Source organism: Hippocampus zosterae, chromosome 14 (genome assembly GCF_025434085.1).
Source record: "Hippocampus zosterae strain Florida chromosome 14, ASM2543408v3, whole genome shotgun sequence".
Lineage (NCBI taxonomy): Eukaryota > Metazoa > Chordata > Actinopteri > Syngnathiformes > Syngnathidae > Hippocampus > Hippocampus zosterae.
Window position 1 is genome coordinate 15,170,296 of NC_067464.1, and position 19,797 is coordinate 15,190,092.

Consider the following 19,797-nt stretch of genomic DNA (forward strand, 5'->3'; position numbering starts at 1 on the left):
AAAACATTGTCCAAATAAATCTTCAATACATTTTTCACTGCACCATTTTAAATAGCCCGTTATGATGACAAATACCGCAAGTGAGAATTCCTTTGATACTTAAAAAAAAATATTAAGGTCAAAATGTTACATTTCTGGTTTTACTTGATTTGAGAATTCTAAATGCAAAATACAGTCTTAAAAATCAGTCAACTCGTGTTCACTCGATGTGTGTAAATTAATTAGCAGTCACGTGCTGGGTAATGAGGTGTGTTTTAATGTTTAATCGTCGCCCAAAAAGTATGGATTCGTATTTTTATTTTAATTAAGGGAATACTCTCCTATTCCAATTCTGCGTTGTCGACAACCGTTCGCAGCGTTTTCTGCACAGATTGCACAGATAAACTCCATTCTCGGCATGCTGGGCGAAATCAGAACCTTTGCAACTGACGCCGAGGTTTACAACATGAAATGTAAAGTTGCCACATGTGGCTCTGTGACATAAACTCATAAACACATTCAAACTTAAATTAGATATAAATAGACAACGCATCATGACACAAGTGGGAACTGTACATCTGTGCAACACAAACCATCCACCACCATCACCCGTCCAAGCAAACTACGCATGGTTCGATCGTTTTGAATTCAGTCCGAGTCCACTTCACTTTTTTTCTCCTCGGTTTTCCCCGCGGAAGTTTTTTTCGTTGTGTTCCATTTTTGAGTGTTCTCTGATTCCTCCGATGACGACCTTTTCTGCCTCCTCCATTTGGCCCGTCTGTTTTTGAACCAAACCTGGTAAGAAAGCATCACTTTAATAGCAATCTTTTGTCATTTATTTTAATGATGGACCCTAGTTTTTGTTGTTTTACACAACAAGCCATATCATTCTTAATAACCGTATTCAAAATATGTGGAAAATGATCTCGATTCGTTTTATTTTTGCTTTGTAAATACAAACAAAATCTCTGGGTTTATTGAATTCGCCCAGTTAAAGTAAAAACTACAGTAATAGTAGCCTAATAATGCCTTTTAGAGGGAACGGAAATCAGTATTTTAAAAACTACAAAGATCAGTTTTTATTCTCAGTAGTCTATTTTGTTCACTCATGTTCTCATGTTCACCAGCCTCAAATCGTTCATGCCGCAAATCTTTCCTATGCACCCAGGTTCATCACAAAAAAATACCCCCCCCCCCCCCGGGAATTTAGATTGCTGTTTTCGAATCAAGATACATCTAATCGCTGTCGCCACTGTCGTCTTGTGTTTACGCAATCACCGTAAATCTATACAGTACGTTTTCATTGGAATCGTTATGATTTAAATTTTAGGGTACACTTTAATCAATCATTGATAAGCATACTTTGACAGAGGCAAACATTGAAGCGCATTCAAACGAACTTCTCCGTTCGCAAAATGAGTGAAGCAGATGCCAATGTTCGCGCGCACGAATAAATGTAAAATTGCAAATTGTGGAGAAAAAAAAATACGAAAAGGGACTCCTCTGACCTCGACCTTCTCCTCCCGGAGGTGAACCTTGCGAGCAAGTTGTTCCCGGGTGCCGACGTCGGGGTATTTGGTCTCTTGGAAGAGGCCTTCCAAAGCCTCCAGTTGCTCGTCAGTGAAAATGGTTCGATGCCGTCGCTTCCTACGGCAGTGGAGCTGGTTGAGGAGTTGCAGCTCATTCCGAGAAAAGTTGCCCATATTCACGTAGGACATAATGTGGTGCGGCACTGGGGAAACCAACACCGATCCCGGACTGTCATAGGCTGCGAGGCAAAATGCAAGAGGGACACGGGGTCATGACGGGACAACACACTGGTTACAGTATTATGAACATATCAACTCTTGCAATATGCCGAGGCTGACCGAATGTGATTGTACCAGTAGTGTAATATCAAGAGATGTGTTTTGGCCGAACGGACTATTTAAATTACATAATGCTATTTACATATTTTATGTCATTTATGTGATCGGCATAAACTACGAGTCTATAGACCAGGGGTGCCCATTAGGTAGATCCTGATCTACCGGTAGATCTAAGACAGGTCCCAAGTAGATCCGAGGAGTGTCGAGAAGAAAAAAAACAAACAACCATTTGTGTGTCTTTGTACATATTAGCAATATATTTTTTTGTGTTAATATACACTGCACACTAATCATCTTATCAGTCTCATTTTCACTAAAAATGTATTTAAAAAATAAAATAAAGCAGGTAAATCTTAAATTTGTGTGTGTGTGTGTGTGTGTGCGTGCGCGCGCCGGTAAGGGTAGATCCCGTGAGGTTAGTTGATCGAAAAGTAGATCTTCGATCCAAAAAGTTTGGGCACCCCTGCTATAGACAATCGCTGGAATGCACAGAGTTCATGTTGACAAAACAATAGCAACCTTGTTCAATAATGTAATGGAAAAAGGGACATGACGTAATCATGTATCATTCTCGCATTAACCAGTGTGAAGCAGATTCCATTCGGCGCAGCAATTGGGCTGGCTTCGGTTGGTCCCTGGTTTAGGCGCATTTAACACCAGTCTCAATTTTACGTTTCAATTTCCGTCAATTTTCGTATGCCATTGTATCAGGCCAAATGACAAATCTCGGGTGGGAAAAAAAAACGTTCTCTTTTTTTCCATTTATTGTTTCGCGCAAACTTAAATGCCTACGTACACGGTATTTCTAATGAATCTATTTCGACAGGTCCATTGAAGAATGTCATGGAAATAGCCATTTCAAGAGAACATTTTTTGAAACAGTCACCAAAGAACTAACTGCGTTCACTTGGAGGGAGACGTGCCGAAAAATCGCTTACTACACTTTTAATTAGAGACAACATTACGTTTACTGCAGGCCAAACAATCGCAATTCAGGACAATTCATTCAGACGACGCAATTTCAAGAAAGCAGAGGTGCGAAATGTCGTACCTGGCGTGATGCAGGGGCATTGCTGTGGGCTCAGGCTGTGCACCGCAGCACAACACGGCAGTCCTCCGGTGCCTTGAACGTGTAGCTGCCCATAGTAATAGCCGTTATATCCTCCTCTGGTTCCGCTCACCGACTGAACTCCGGGGCCTTGTGGGCCGCATGTGGCGGCGTACAATCCGTTGTAGTCGGTGTAAAAAGAGTCATTAAGACCCCCAGGCAGCACGACTGGCCCGCTCCGGTGGAGTAGAAGCGGCTCCTTACAGCTCGGCCGTCCGGACAGGATACTGTCGATGCTGAACATCCCGGCGGGCATCACCCTGGCGCAGTGGCTGGTGATCGGGAGAGGAGAATTTACGAAAGTTGAATAAAAAAAAAAAGTGAAATCAAACAAACAATTACGTGTTTCCGAGGGGGTGGAGTGGGGCGACTAAATCTGTGTCATGGTGACTCTGGATGGAACTTTCCCCCTTTGTATTCGCGAGGCACGGTGCTCTGGAGAACGCAGACTGTTGCTTTGAATGGGACCGGCTGTGAGAAAGGCTGACTATATACTGTAGTGACGTCACGAATTAGCGACAGGATAAGCACTTCATTTGTGGTGTGAACCGCCTGTGTATTGAGAACTAATTCAATTAAGGTCCGCGTGTTTTGTAGACTTTTCTAAATATTTCGCTGAGTTAAAGCGTAGTTGTAAACACAATCAATTAAGCCGATTACTCATTTCTGGATGACAATTAGACTGAAACACACCGAGAATGGAAAACATTAGATTACATAAAATTTTATTTTTGATGCATTTAACACTTATGTTTTTTTTTTTTGGTGGGAATTTATGACATTTAATAGAGACATTTACATTTTTAGAGATACAAATATGGTCAACGTTGTTGTTACAGTATCTGTATGCAGCAGCATTTGACAACGTATTTGGAAAACCTCATTAAGACTCCACGGTTTCGCTTTAATAAAACAAAACCAATTCTGGAGGCGGGATTTTTTTTACTCTGCTGTTACTGTTCCCAGTCACGCTCGGGTAAACAGTAGCCCTCGTCTGTTCTTATTATGCAGTGGGATATTGTATTTTTATTACAAACAAATCAAAAACTGATGTAATTCAAACAATTAAGCTACCCCGCAGCTACAAACTAAACGAACGTATTTGCTTCTCTTCATGATCATCTCTTCGTGGTAATCTTATGCCCATGTTAGACATGAGAATGATACCGAAGGTTCATCTCATTATCCTCCCTCCTCTCCCTTCTCTGCAGGGAGCATATCAGAACATTTCCTCCTCACGGTAGCTCATCGACGCAGGTCAACAACGCATAACCCCACGCCCCCACCCCACCCCACCCCACCCCACCCCCACTGGGCTAAGATAACGGCCCATTATCGCCTCTATTCAGTTGGGAAAAAAGGAGATCTTATTTACCCCAATCAACATTGACTGAGTGGTGTGCGCGCGCGTGTGTGCGTGAGTGTGAGTGCGTTAGTGTAGGAACGTGCAAGATTGCGCAGGAACGTGGTTTCTCAGTTCAATTCTGAATGATCTGTTGCTGATTGGCGCTGTACGAGGTCTTAACACACTGGATGCTGGCAAACAAATTGAAGATTCAGTGTTGTTTCCTTAATTGGGATGTTCGTAAAATTGCTCTGCCTCACAATGTGTTGAAAACTGCTTCCAAAAAAACTCTCAAAATGCGCATACATGTATTTCCAAACAACTACAAAGCATCCATCCATTTTTTTAATCGTTTATCCTCACAAGGGTCGCAGGGCGTGCTGGAGCCTCTCCCAGTTGTCTTTGGGCTGTAGGCGGTGGACTCCCTGAACTAGTTTCCAGCTAATCGCAGGGTACACATTGACAACAACTATCTGCGCTCACACTCCTCTGGACAATTAATTTAGAGCAGTGGTTCTTAACCTTTTTAGAGGTACCGAACCCAACCAATTCAGATGCACATCCATCGAACCCTTCATTACTGACAAATTAAAATCCAAGAAGTGTTCCTTCAGTTTTGCCAGTGCGAGGCTAGAGTTGCTCAACTTGGCAAGACAGATGCTGAGTCCCATGTGAATGGGATTGACCACATGTGAATCCATGTGCTCCATATTCGTCCCACCACTTGTTTTTTTTTTCTTTTTTTGCTTGACATAGCATGTATTAAAACATTCTAAAAAAAATCAGACAATATAGTATCACAACAGTCACACGTTGACTACTGCACGAACTAAATTTCCTACAGCACTGATTGGACAAGCAATGTAATGTGATCATCTGCAGCCAGTGATGGCCAGGCGGACAAAACATACAATTTCAGCAATCAGTTATTTGAAAATAAGGACTTGTATCTTTTCTGAATTTGTCAACACAACAATGCAATGGATATCAAAGGTAAGATGTTGCCAAACAATGCGTCACCACCCGCAATCATTTCCTTGTGATATCAGAGAGGAAAATGCGGTGAACACTCATTAGTTGTTTGTTGTTTATGTAATGTTATGGTTTAAATCGTAATGACTGTATATATATTTTTTTCCATGATGTCTTGGCATATGAAACGCATCCTTATCACATATTTACTTTTTGATTTCATCATTCATCAAAGAGCAAAACTAGTTGATAACCTTTGTTCCGAACGGATACTTATCAGAGCAGTGGTCTCGCCTAGTTCTGGGCTTTTGTGAATGGAAAACAAAACTTTCAAAAGAGACTATATTGATTGGGAAAATCATTTTTACCATTTTTCTATGCTGTAGCAAATTTGCTAATGTAACATACTCGAAAAAGTGACAGGATTAGATCAGTCATAGAAGCGGCTAATAATGTTTGGGGCACTGTTGCTTAAGCTGATGGCATTCACGAAATATTAAGTGCTAAATATGAAGAGTCCCAAATTGGTTAAATACTTCATGGTCATTGCTCATTCTTTAGTCGAATGCTGGAAGTTTTATACAAAGTGAACAAGAATTAAAAAAATATTTTCAAGATTTGAATGAAAGACCGAATGTCATTTGTATACGGGAAATGTGGTTAAAACCACATTTGGACTGATCACTCTTCTTGCTGGAACCAGAACTTGCTCATGAGCGACGGGTAGATGGTCTGGAGCTCATTCTTGAAGGTTTTGAGGACCTCCACATAACGCTCCTTGGTGACTGTCACTGCTGCGTCAGATTCTACGATGAAAATTGGTCCAATGATGCCTCTGGCCGAGATTTCTGGTTCCAGCAAGACGGAGCAAGTTCTCACACCTCAAACCTGTCCCGAGATTGGCTGAAAGAGAACTTCGGAGGCTGAGTGATCAGTCTCAAGACTGATTTTGAGTGGGCACCCCATTAGCCTAGCCCCCCAGATTTTTTTCTTTGGGGCTATCTTAAGGACAGAGTCTATGCAGGGAAACCCAGAACCATCACGGAACTCAAGAAAGCCATCAGGGAGGAGATGAGAGCCATTACCAATTCAGTCTGTAAGAACGTCATGGACAAATTTGTGCTGTGCCTCAAGAAATGCACGGAGCTAAATGGAGGCCATCTAGAACATATGCTGTAGAACGGAGAAAAAAAGGCCAAATACCCTAGTGTTTTGATGTGATGTTTTGAATATAATAAACTAGTTATGGCCAAAGTTTTATTTCATTCGGACAAAACACTAAGAAACGGGGCCTAACTAGAGTTGGGGCCCCTGTATATACCATTCAATTAATTTGTCTACATTTTTCGACCAGTAATAACACAGCAAATTAAGCAGGGGAAGCCCACAAAACATTCTATCACTTTTGACAGCCACTCTTCGCACCCGAGAGAGAGTTTTGTTCCAAATACAACAAACGAATCTAAGAGTATACAGAAAAGTCTTAGATCGGGGTCTTAAACATTTCAACTGAGGTAGCTGCTCTAATTTCCGTGGGTAGGACATTCCTAGGCACTAGAGCCGAAAACACATTCGAGAAATCTACAGACTTCTTTTTGGCTCTCGGAATCACAAAAAAGATCAGTGTGTTGTGAACAAAGTGTTGGTTGCAGAACATACGCTCTCACTAAGTCAACGAGACGGGAAGGTGCTCAGCTGTATATTATTTCATAGCAGCAAAACCTTGAAATCATATCTGAAAGTGTCCAGAAGCCCATACAAGTTGGCTAGTATTGTGTGAATGTAATCCAACTTTCTTGTCTTCGTCAAGAGTCTCGCTGCGGCATTTTGTACGCACTGAAAGCTTTTGACACTGGACACTGGACATTGGAAGACCAGAGAGCAATACATTGCAATAATAGAGGTGCGATGTAACAAACACATGAATTATCATTTCTGCATCACCAGGAGATAAAATGGGACGTATCTTAGTGATATTGCAAAGGTGAACAGCCCTCCCACCACCCACACAGTTCTAGTTATATTTGTAATGTGCATTTGAAAAGGGAGCGTTGAATCAAATATAACACTGAGATTTTTTTGCTGAATCACTTTGGGAAATCGTACATTTATCAAGCCTGAGATTGGTGTCCTTGAATAGGTGTCGGTGTGGAGCAGGGCCAATAATAATCATCTCGGTTTTATTGGAGTCAAGAAGCAAAAAATTAAGAGTCATCCATTGTTTGATCTCAGCAAGGTATGTCTCAAGCAACTGTAATCTTGAGGCATGATGGAACATGCAGGGAAACGGCCCTTGAGGACCGGCGTTTGACACCTTTGTTTTAGAGCATAGGTGTCATGATCAGCTAGCTCATCAGCAAGCTCTAAATGAGCCTGATAATGATCCTGATTATTTGAACCAGGTGTGTTGCAGCAGGGGGACATGGAAAACATGCAGGCCCTCGAGGACTGGACTTTGACACCTGTGTTTTTGAGCAACCCTGGATTGTCCACATCTTACTCTCAGGTGATTCTGAGCTAGGAGGGAGTTCCTCAGTAGGTGGTACCTGTATGTCAAGTGGTGGGGGTTCCTTTTGCAGCTTTTCCAACCAGAGCTAGTGTCTTGTTTCCTTCTGTGATTTTGTTCAGGTATTGGACATGGCTGAGAAAGCTCCTTGACGTTAGTTGTTGTGCCTTGGTTTGACATCTGTGAAGATTGCACCATTTGTCTGTTGAGGCCTCTGTCTTCTGTCTGATGTTGGAGGTGGCAACACCATCAAGGAGTCTTTGGAAAATTTCTTTGGAAAGTGGAAAAGGCCCAGCCAGAACGCAGAAGAGGGCTCTACTATGTTCATCCAAGAAAAAGAAGGCTACATTTATTCAACAGTATCAGGAGTGAAGACATACCTGTTTTCGAATTGGAATGTCTTTATTATGGATGAAACCGTAAAACGGCTGAGATTACGAAGTACACTCTGCCCATCCTAAGTCATAGTCAGGCCACATCTTATGACAGGGGTCCCCAACCGCCGGGCCGCGGACTGGTACCGGTCTGTTGGTCATTTGGTGCCAGGCCGCACAGAAAGAATAAATAACTTACATTTCTTCCATTTTATTCATTTCGGAATCTGATAGATGTTTTATTTTAAAAAATTACCGGATTCTCTGTTACATCAGTCTCCCGTATGTCACTCTTGATGCAGGTGAATGCACGCTTCTGTCACATGATAGGTGACTGCATAAAAAACAAACGTCTTTGAAAAGTTTTTTCGGGAAGGGGAAAAGGCCCAGCAAGGAGACAGAGAGCAGCCTATGACTTTCAAGAAAGAGAAGGCTACATTTAATAGACAGTATCAGGAGTCCTATTTCAAATACGGCTTTATCGCAACGGGAGATTCACACGCACCAAGCCCACTCTGCATAATCAGCGGCAATGGTGAGTCGTTTTTTTCATGCACTTTTTGTTTTGTGGCGTATCTTATTTTGAAGGCCCGTGTAAACATTACCATAGCGACCAGAGAGTGTTGCAGCCAGACAGGGCGTTCCTCGTGTCATGATTTGTGTTTATTATGTTTAGAAAATACCACAGTTTTCATGGAGGTCACATCATCTTATATTGTTGTATTTATCCGGCCGGTCACTGAAAATATTGTCTGACATTAAACCGGTCCATGGGGCAAGCTTGAGATGCTCTATTGGAAGATAAAGGTCACTGTGTTTTATTCTTTTCAGTCACATCCTCAAATACGTGAAATTCTCTTCTTTCATGCCACATTCCTCTTGATAGGTGCGTTTGAGAGTACCTGGAAGGGAGACTATACAGACAATCTTCTGTGAATTTGCGAAGGTGTTTTTAGAACAGTTTAGTAACATGCTCTGCAGTGTGAACATAGTTATGTAGTGTTTTTTTTTTATCACTAAATACCCACTGAAGCTCCAGGTCCAAAACTCACCCACCCGCCACTGATGTTCAATAATAATTTAAATGGTCTAAAATAGTTCTTCTTGTCATGAATAAATTTTTAAAATGTTCAAAATTTGATGGTGACAAGAAAAACTGTGTGGGTTTTCTTTGGGTACACTGGTTTCCTTCCACATTCCAAAAACATGCATTGCAGGCTGATTGAACACTCTAAATTGTCCCTAGTTGTGAGTGTGAGCGTGGATGGTTGTTCGTCTGTGTGTGCCCTGCGATTGGCTGGCAACCGGTTCAGGGTGTCCCCTGCCTACTGCCCAAAGATGGCTAGGATAAGCTCCAGCACCCCAGCGACCCTTGTGAGGATCAAGTGGATCGATAAAATGGATGGATGGAAGAAAAAATCATTTGAAAACTGTGTATTTCTGTCGAACACCTTTGCAAGTGTTTGCAGCTGTATGCAACATAGAACAAACCCAGACACAAACAAAACATTTTGTATGTGCCCACACATTTGTAAACCTTGGCTTTAAAGCGAATCCAGTAGTTCATGGCACTCTCACCCACATTAGGATTAGTGCTTGAAAAATATTTCATAGGCAAGTCGGAGTGTGACATCTCACTGAGGTTACATTTCAATATATCAAAAATCGACTGAGTGACCCAAGGGGGAAGGCTGAGGCCGGAACATACTTAGCTGGGTATAGTCCTAAGGCCGACCAAGATATCGTCTCTGATTTGTTTGGCCAAAGTTGTAATCATGTCCCCCAATGCTTTGACTGATATTACTTGTGTCGAGGTTCTTCTGATTGGGTAATTGGCGTGGAGTGAGCGGTGGGGGACAGTGGTGAGTGAATGACTATTTTGTCAGATGTGTTGCCAGACTTGTTGGGGGACAGTAAACTATACCTCCACAACTCAAATGTAACATCATGACCAAGTCCAGCCATGGTGACATACAGTATACAGTAATGGTCCAGAATCACCAGTCCATGGACCAGTGGACCAGGCGCACAAAGACAGACATTTTTTTTTTGTCACCCCCCACCCCCACCTCGTTGATTACTTTCTGAAGAGCAACATTAGTGCGGCTGGGTGATTATGTGATTGAGAATCCTGATGATACGTGGCCAGCGGTGAACTGTGAGCATATTGACTCCATCAAATTCGGCGTCAGTGGCGGGCCGTGCATTTCAACCTTAGGCCTTCAGTGGCGTCACATACATGACAACAATAGAGCATAGGCTCGTCAAGCAGCACTTAATTTCATGAGCATTTAAAACCATCAAGTATGCATTCACAATTAAGAGCAGGAAACTAAATTTATAGATATTGTCAAAAATAAAAAGGTGATTTATCCATCCATCCATCCATCCATCCATCCATCCATCCATCCATCCATCCATCCATCCATCCATCTTCTACCGCTTATCCGGGGCCGGGTCGCGGGGGCAACAGCTTTAGCAGGGAAGCCCAGACTTCCCTCTGCCTAGCTACTTCTTCCAGCTCTCCCCGGGGGATCCCGAGGCGTTCCCAGGCCAGCTGGGTGACATAGTCTCTCCAGCGTGTCCTGGGTCTTCCTCGGGGACATGCCCGGAACACCTCACCAGGGAGGCGTTCAGGAGGCATCCGAATCAGATGCCCAAGCCACCTCATCTGGCTCCTCTCGATGTGGAGGAGAAGCGGCTCGACTCGGAGCCCCTCCCGGATGACCGAGCTTCTCACCTCATCTCTAAGGGAGAGCCCGGACACCCTGCGGAGAAAACTCATTTCGGCCGCTTGTATCCGGGATCTCGTTCTTTCGGTCACGACCCATAGCTCGTGACCATAGATGAGGGTTGGAACGTAGATCGACCGGTAAATTGAGAGCTTCGCCCTTTGGCTCAGCTCCTGCTTCACCACGACAGACCGATACAACGTCCGCTATCACAGCAGACGCTGCAGCGATCCGCCTGTCGATCTCTCTCTCCGTCCTGCCCTCACTCGTGAACAAGAACCCAAGATACCTAAACTCCTCCACTTGGGGCAAGATCTCCTCCCCGACCCGGAGGGAGCACTCCACCCTTTTCCGACTGAGGACCATGGTTTCAGATTTGGAGGTGCTGATTTTCATCCCAACTGCTTCACACTCGGCTGCGAAACGCTCCAGTGAGAGTTGGAGAGCCCTGTTTGAAGGAGCCAACAGCACCACATCATCTGCAAAAAGCAGGGATGCAATACTGAGGCCCCAAAAAACGGACCCCCTCAACGCTTCGGCTGCACCTAGAGATTCTGTCCATGAAGGTTATGAACAGAATCGGTGACAAAGGGCAGCCTTGGCAGAGTCCTACCCTCACTGGAAACGATTCCGACTTACTGCCGGCAATGCGAACCAAACTCTGACATCGGTGGTATAGTGACCGAACAGCCCGTATCAGGGGGTTCGGTACTCCATACCCACAAAGCACCCCCCACACAACTCCCCGAGGGACACGGTCAAACGCCTTCTCCAAGTCCACAAAACACATGTAGACTGGTTGGGCGAATTCCCACATACCCTCGAGAACCCTGCTAAGGGTGTAGAGTTGGTCCACTGTTCCACGGCCGGGACGAAAACCACACTGCTCCTCCTCAATCTGAGGCTCGACTTCCTGATGGACCCTCCTCTCCAACACCCCTGAATAGACCTTACCAGGGAGGCTGAGGAGTGTGATCCCTCTGTAGTTGGAACACACCCTCCGGTCCCCCTTTTTAAAAAGAGGGACTACCACCCCGGCCTGCCAATCCAGAGGCACTCTCCCCGTTGACCACGCGGCGTGTCAACCAGGACAGCCCCACAACATCCAGAACCTTGAGGAACTCCGGGCGGATCCCATTCCCCCCTGGGGCCTTGCCACCGAGGAGCTTTTTAACCACATCGGTGACTTCAACCACAGAGATAGCAGAGCCCACCTCAGAGTCCCCAGGCTCTGCTTCCTCCAAGGAAGGCGTGTTGGTGGAGTTGAGGAGGTCTTTGAAGTACTCTGCCCACCGGTTCACAACGCCCCGAGTCGAAGTCAGCAGCGCCCCTTCCCCACTGTACACAGTGTTAGTGGTGCACTGCTTCCCCCTCCTGAGACGTCGGATGGTGGACCAGAATTTCCTCGAAGCCGTCCGGAAGTCGGCTTCCATGGCCTCACCGAACTCTTCCCATGCTCGGGTTTTTGCCTCGGCGACCACCAAAGCTGCGTTCCGCTTGGCCAGTCGATACCCGTCAGCTGCCTTCGTTATGGACAGTCCGTGATGAGCACAGAAGTCCAATAACAAAACACCACTCGAGTTATGTTCGGGGGGGGCGTTCCTCCCAATCACGCCCCTCCAGGTCTCACTGTCATTGCCCACGTGAGCATTGAAGTCCCCCAGTAGAACAAGGGAGTCCCCAGCAGGAGTACTCTCCAGCACACCCTCCAAGGACTCCAAAAAGGGTGGGTATGCTGAGCTGCTGTTTGGTGCATATGCACAAACAACAGTCAGGACCTGTCGCCCCACCCGCAGGTGGAGGGATGCAACCCTCTCGTCCACCGGTGTGAACCCCAATGTACAGGCACTGAGCCGGGGGGCAATAAGTATGCCCACACCTGCTCTGCGCCCCTCACCGTGAGCAACTCCAGAGTGAAAGAGAGTCCAACCCCTCTCGAGAGGACTGGTACCAGAACCTAGGCTGTGTGTGGAGGCAAGTCCGACTATATCCAGTTGGAACTTCTCTGCCTCACACACCAGTTCGGGCTCCTTCCCTGCCAGAGAGGTGACATTCCATGTCCCAAGAGCTAGCTGCTGCAGCCGAGGATCGGACCGCCAGGGTCCCCGCCTTTGGCTGCCGCCCAGCTCGCATTGCACCCGACCCCTTTGACCCCTCCCACGGGTGGTGAGACCATGAGAAGGGGGACCCACGTTGCCTCTTCGGGCTGAGCCCGGCCGGGCCCCATGGGTGTAGGCGCGGCCACCAGGCGCTCGCCAACGAGCCCCACCTCCAGGCCTGGCTCCAGAGGGGGGCCCCGGTGACGTCCGGGCAAGGGAAACTGAGTACAGTGCACTCCGCTTAATAGAACACCATTGGGCCGAAGCGCTTCTGTTCTACTAAGCGGGGTTTCTATTAGACACTTTATTAGGTACACCTTCAGACACGTCACGACCAAGTTATGCACGCAGAAAACCCCCTGCTGACGAGTTAGAAGAGATATTTCGACTATGGACGTCCATATCTTTAATCAAACAACAAAACAACAACTTTAATCAACTTCAGTCAAACATCTCAAATCACGAGAAAAATTTCGTTACTTTTGTCTGGAAACAGGAGTCCGTAATTTTGCGGTTGACTTCCCTCTCAATGCGCTGGATAAGAGGGAAGTCCTGGAAACCGCGGGCGTACCTTCTGAGAATCCGGCAATGCATCGTATCGTCTGAGTATGTCCTTCTTATCCGCAGGTGATAGCCCTCGTCTCTTCAATGAAGTTGAAGCCATTGTGACGTGCGTGTGTCTATGTGTGGAGTGACGCGTGCCACCTGTAACTGTATACGGCTAGAACTACCGCGTTTTCTCGCGATAGTGGTACAGTATCGCGATAGCTACACTTCGTCTCTCTCTCGTCTCTTGAATGAAGTTGAAGCCATTGTGACGTGCGTATGTCTATGTGTGGAGTGACGCGTGCTACCTGTTACTGTATACGGCTAGAACTACCGCGTTTTCTCGCGATAGTGGTACAGTATCGCGATAGCTACACTTCGAAAACCACTAGTTTACAATGTTCATTACTTACGGCCTGTTCTATTAAGCGGAGATCTGTTCTACTAAGCGCAGTATCTTTATAGGAAATTGCATTAGGCAAATCCGTTCCACAGCCTTTTGCTCTATTAAGCGGATTACTCTATTAACCGGTGTTCTATTAAGCGGAGTGCACTGTACCATCGATTTTATTTTTCATAAGGGGCTTTGTGAGCCATGCTTTGTCTGGCTGTTTTCTCTTAGTGTTCACCTAGGACCTGTTCGCCATGGGTGAATTTAATATGAATGAAATAAAATGACAAGAAGAAATGTAAAATAAAATTCATTTACTCACCAATGTAGTGCCTATTCACTGAGCTGCAGATCTACGCGAGTGTCCCCAAACGTTTTTTAAACTCACTGTAGTTTGTAAGTGCCCAGCTGGGCCCTATCCTGACAGTCTTCGGGCAGATGGCCGGGTATTTCCTTAATCGGTTGCTAGCCAATCGCATGGCACACAGAGCCGAGCAAGCATCCGCGTTCACACTCAAACCTAGGGACAATTTAGAGTGTACAATCAGCCAGCCACGCATGTTTTTGGAATGTGGGAGGAAACTGGAGTTTTTGTCATGCAGCCATCACTCATTCAGGTTCCTGGCGGAGCACATCATGCGCCCGTCACCTGTTCCTGTCCAGGCGACATACGTCCTGCGGCCGCCATTGCGTGACATTTCTGGGATCAGTCCCTTGAGGGAATTGTATTTTTTTATGATTATTCTCTTTTTGACCAACAGGTGGCACTGGAGGACTTCTCCTACAGTGTCGCACCCGTTGGTCATAATGTCATTATGATTTTGTTTGTTTTGGATTTTGTTTTTCTTCAGTCCACTCTTTTTTTGGGTCCTCTACCATCATGCAAAACATGACAGAGTCTACATAGTCATAACATTCAGAGTTGTAGCTGTTTGAAAAGATGGGCGTGACATTAATTGAGTGTTTACATTCATAATTTTCTCTGTAAATAAAACCTGTTTTCAGGTAAGAATACATTATTGTAACTATGGTATATTTCATCATGTATGATTCAGTTTGCAATTTGCATGCATTTATGATTTTTACTCCCGTTTCCTCCCACATTCCAAAAACATCCGCGACAGGTTAATGGAGCATTTAAAATTGTCCCAAGGTGTGACTGTGAGCGGGAATGGTTGTTTCTGTGTGTGCCCTGTGATTGGCTGGCAACCATTTCGGGGTGTCCCCCGCCTGCTGCCCGAAGACAGCTGGGATGGGCTCTAGCATCCCTCGCGACCCTTGTGAGAATAAGCGGCTCCAAAAATGGATGGATGGATGGATGGATAGATGGATTACAGGGGTGCACACACAAAACCATTCAGCTCACATTAAAGCTATAAATCTGGAATTTTTTTGAAATACATTGACAACTAAGAAAGACATCTTCATAGCCAGTTAGTTTATTAAGCAGCATTTTAAAAAATATCTCTCCAAAATATCTCTTGCTAGCAAGACGCATAAGAGATATTTCCAATGAGACTGCAATCTATGACATCATCTCATTTCAGGGTGGGAATACTTGCCCGGGACCACGCAGTCAACCCCCATTTACAGTCGCCTACTCCCCCACATGACAAAATACACACTCCCTTTGTCAAATCTACTTAAGATATTTTTGTTCGGTGTTAATGTGCTGTCATGCGGCTGAAATGGCCCAGCTGTTTTCTCTTAGTGTTCATCAATCATTCATTTTACTCAGCATCCATCAGGCAATCTTGGTAATTACTGATCACAGGTCATGGGGTGGGATCAAGGAAAAACACTCATACATATTGCCTGCTGTCTGACCATGTGTCATGTCATGAATCAGAAACACATTTATACATTACAGGGACTGAAATATGCCATTTTTTTACATAGGCAATACTGAGCACGGCTCCGATTTTCAAGAAATTCAAATAAACTCTTGGCTGATGTAAATCTATCACAAGAAACCGGACTGGTTTCTCGACAGTATTGTAGAATCATGAACCCGCACTTTACATAATTATATAATTTACTCTCTTTTACAAGCAGCAATATTTGCCATTACTCTGTAAATCTTTATTGGACAATATTGGCAATATAGATAGATCGATTGGCCCTGACAACCAGTTCAGGGTGTACCCTGTCTGTTGCCCGAAGATAGCTGGGATAAGCGCCAGTCCATCCTTGTGAGGCTAAGTGGATCAGATAAGGGATGGGATGCATGTGTGTGTGAGAGAGAGAGAGAGAGAGAGAGAGAGAGAGAGAGAGAGAGAGAGAGAGAGAGAGAGAGAGAGGGTGGGGGGGGGGGGGGGGGAAGGAGCGTGGCCTGGTGGTCCAATGGTTAGCGCGTTGACCTCACAGTGCAGAGGTCGTGGGTTTGATCCTGGCTCTGGCCTTCCTGTGTGGAGTTTGCATGATTTCCCCGGGCCTGCGTGGGGTTTCTCCAGATAACAACCTGACCACCGGGCCGCCATTATTGGATAGTATCGGAGAAAAATTAAAACTGCTAGAGTGCTGGCTATTTTCCAGTAACAATAACATGCAACAATAATATCTCGTTTTATATGAAACATATACTAATTTGACCTTTGACTACATTGTCGTTTATGTGGTATTCATTATCCTTTAGAGTTTTTAGACAGGACATAGTACTGACATTTTGAAGAGGCCTGGTTGAGAATTCGGAAACAGATTTTAATAGAAATCACCGCTGTTCGTGTCTGTTTTGAGTTGGTGCTTGGCTAACTGAAATAGGTTAATTTTTACGCAGAACTACTAAAATTGACCTTCAATTAAAATTTGCCCTTCCACCCGCAGTCTGGAGTCATTCCATTACAAGGTACATGCAGGGTCTTAGTCATTTGCAGCCTGCCTCATCTACCTTGAGAGGTCTGATGAATACCAAGTGTGATGGCACACTACCAAGACCCAGGGCAGCAGAGGAAGTGGAGCAGAAAGTAGTTCTGAAACAGAACCAGATTGTTGAGCACTGGGAGGTATTACCCATGCAGCACCTGGCCTGTGTAGGTTCCACCCTTCTGTGAAACTCAATCTAAAAACTTAACTCTGTTAAGCTACTAGCTGGGGTCCTCGCTTAATCCATTACAGGTGCAAACAGCGGAACCAATCCACAACAAGGGCAAAATATGCTTCTGTGTGTGTTTGCACAATAACCAAGGGTATTGCACCAATGGGCTGTACTTCTGTGTTGTTTTCAGCGGCCGCGCGTGCGCACACGCACACACACACACACACACACACACACACACACACACACACACACACACACACACACACATTCGGCAAGGCTGAGGAATGGAGATCCATGTTTGACCAAGCCAGGGATCTGTAAAACCCCGGACGGAGGTTTAAGCAGACTGACATGAGACAATTAACATGGTCAGTTTAGCCCTCATAAATTAAGCTCATACCACAACGGTATCATTGTGCTTTACAAATATTTTAAAGAGAAGTCATCCTTAATATCCACTAGATGACAGAGTGGAATTAGTCGCAAATCCTTCCACACCAGCCACTCCTCATTGTGTAAACAGTCTTAATCCTACTTTTATAAGGCCGGAGTATTAAACCCCTGTCAAAAACACTCACACAAATTCAGTCAACATGCACGGCCATCCGCAAATCAAACGCCCCATATCCTATTTCAGTTTTTGTCCATTGCTTGAACACTCTAGACACATGCTTAATTCCAAGGAACATGACTTGAAGTTGCTGTCGCTATACTTTCAACAAAAGTGCTGCTTTGTGCTTTAATTGCAATTCTGTAACACACTTGCCCCTGCACACTACACACTATTTCAGACACCAGACAGTTGAAAAATGAAATCTCAGAGCACCATTGGGAAAACACATCCATTCGAAATATAACACACATTGTTTAAATGGAAATACTTCCAAAATTGAACACCAATCACCCAGCTACAAAAAGGACTCTGTTAAACCACTTTACAAGCCTGGAGGCAGGGAGAGTTTGAGGCAAAGGAAGACAGAGAAAGAGAGGACGTGGTCAAAAAAGACCATGCAAGGACTATTTTTTTCCTGATGACATTCGACCAATTTTGTTATACCATGTCATAAGACAGAGGTCGCCCAACTTTTTTGCCCCACGGACCGGTTTCATATCAGACAATATTTTGATGCATCGGCCTAGATACAACAATATAATATGATATGACCTGTATGAAAAGTGATATTTTCAAAACATAATAATAAACACGAATCATGACACGAGGAACGTCCTATCTGGCCGCAACATCTCTGGTCGCTATGGTAATGTTTAAACGTGCCTTCAAAATAAGATACGCCACAAATAAAAAAAATCATGAAAAAATACGACTCACCATCACGCTTATTATGCAGAGTGGGCTTGGTGCGTGTGAATCTCCTTTTGAGATAAAGCCATCTTTGAAATAGGAGTCCTGATACAGTGAAACTCCTCTCGAACGAAACCTACATGAGCGAAAATACCCCCTTATGTGAAAAAATGTTCATGCATTAACACAATTCCCATTCTCCTGCTCCCATATGACGAAAGCCCCCCTTTGCGTTATACAAAATCATTTTCTCTGCTCCAGCCTCGCGAAGACATTCACTACAACTATACAATAAAGTATTATCCAACAGCGACCTCGACCGGTTCTTTTGGAAACGGCAACAGCAACCACCACACTGGTTTACATAGTGGACGATGTTTATTTCGTCACAGCTGCGAGTTTCCTGGACTCAACATACTCATAGCTGCTCTGCCATTGGCTTACCGAACATCATCCTGGCCTCCGATTGGCCAAGAGGGACTTCACTGTCTATGTGTGTGGATACTGAAGCTAGATCCGTAGCATCAGATTAGCTGCTCAGAGTAAATTGCTTATGGCTTGACTGACATTCAAATAAACAAATGTTTCTTCGAATGCTTTACCTGTTATCATGCTAAAAACACCCACGGTACGCTTTGTAGTCCTTGATGGCCATAGTTAGCTCTCGAAGGCTAAAAACCTTACGCTAACTGGAACGCGAAAAGCGTAAGGTTTTTAGCCTTCGAGAGCTAACTATGGCCATCAAGGACTACGAAGCGTCCCGTGGCTCGACGAACATTCAAATAAACGAATGCTTCCTTGAATGCTTTACTTGTTATCATGCTATAAAACAGCTACGTGATGCTTCGAAAAACTGTAAACCTTTCGTTATTGTGAAAAAGAAGCTTCCGTCAATCCATCTATTTTCCAATACGCTTTATCCTCACAAGGGTCGCATGGGGGTGCTGGAGCCTATCCTAGCCGTCTTTGGGCAGTTGCCAGGGGACACACCGAATCGCTTGCCAGCCAATCGCAGGGCACACAGAGACGAACAACCATCGGCGCTGACACTCACAACTTCATGACAATTCTGGGTGTTCAATCAGCCTGCTATGCATGTTTTTGGAATGTGAGAGGAAAACTGGAGTACCTGGAGAGAAAATGCAAACTCCACACAGGGAAGCCAAAGCCGGGATTGAAACCATGACCTCTGCATTGTGAGGTCGACGTGCTAACCACTGGATCATTGGGCCGCCCTGAAAAGTGAAAACAACCGCTGTGTTTTAAATAAAGTAAACTAGTGTGTTGCTGCTGATCTGACAGTGTACTCATATGATGCAAGTTGGTATGATGTTGTCATCGGAATGACATTTTGACAAAGTATTGTTTGGGTTTGAAAGCCAAGTTTCAATTTAAGACACAGTTGAGTGAATGGTTTATTTCCCTGTGGTGTGTCTTACTTGCTTTGACACAGTGAGCCAAGTCTTGCAAAACATGTTCAAGCAATGGGCAAAAACTGTAATTTCCATGTTTCAATGTGGCCTTGGTTAGATACAGG

At 44.8% G+C, this 19,797-nt stretch overlaps 1 protein-coding gene across 1 annotated transcript; it reads right to left on the reverse strand.

Moving 5' to 3' along the window:
- Positions 1 to 500: 500 nt before the first annotated feature.
- Positions 501 to 3,710, reverse strand: gsc (goosecoid). The gene is made up of 3 exons (XM_052085869.1): positions 2,899 to 3,710; positions 1,488 to 1,747; positions 501 to 774 (listed from the first exon to the last, which is right to left on the reverse strand). Exons 1-3 carry the CDS (start codon positions 3,209 to 3,211, stop codon positions 628 to 630), a joined length of 720 nt encoding a protein of 239 aa, XP_051941829.1. The 5' UTR covers positions 3,212 to 3,710; the 3' UTR covers positions 501 to 627.
- Positions 3,711 to 19,797: the final 16,087 nt, after the last annotated feature.

What these genes read in the sequence shown, in the direction of transcription:
- gsc (XM_052085869.1), bottom strand. Translation starts at nt 3,211, where the DNA reads ATGCCCGCCGGGATGTTCAGCATCGACAGTATCCTGTCCGGACGGCCG. An exon ending in ATGCCCCTGCATCACGCCAG is followed by an intron (nt 1,748 to 2,898) that starts GTACGACATTTC and finishes TTTGCCTCGCAG; the next exon opens with CCTATGACAGTCCGGGATCG. An exon ending in TCCGGGAGGAGAAGGTCGAG is followed by an intron (nt 775 to 1,487) that starts GTCAGAGGAGTC and finishes CTTTCTTACCAG; the next exon opens with GTTTGGTTCAAAAACAGACG.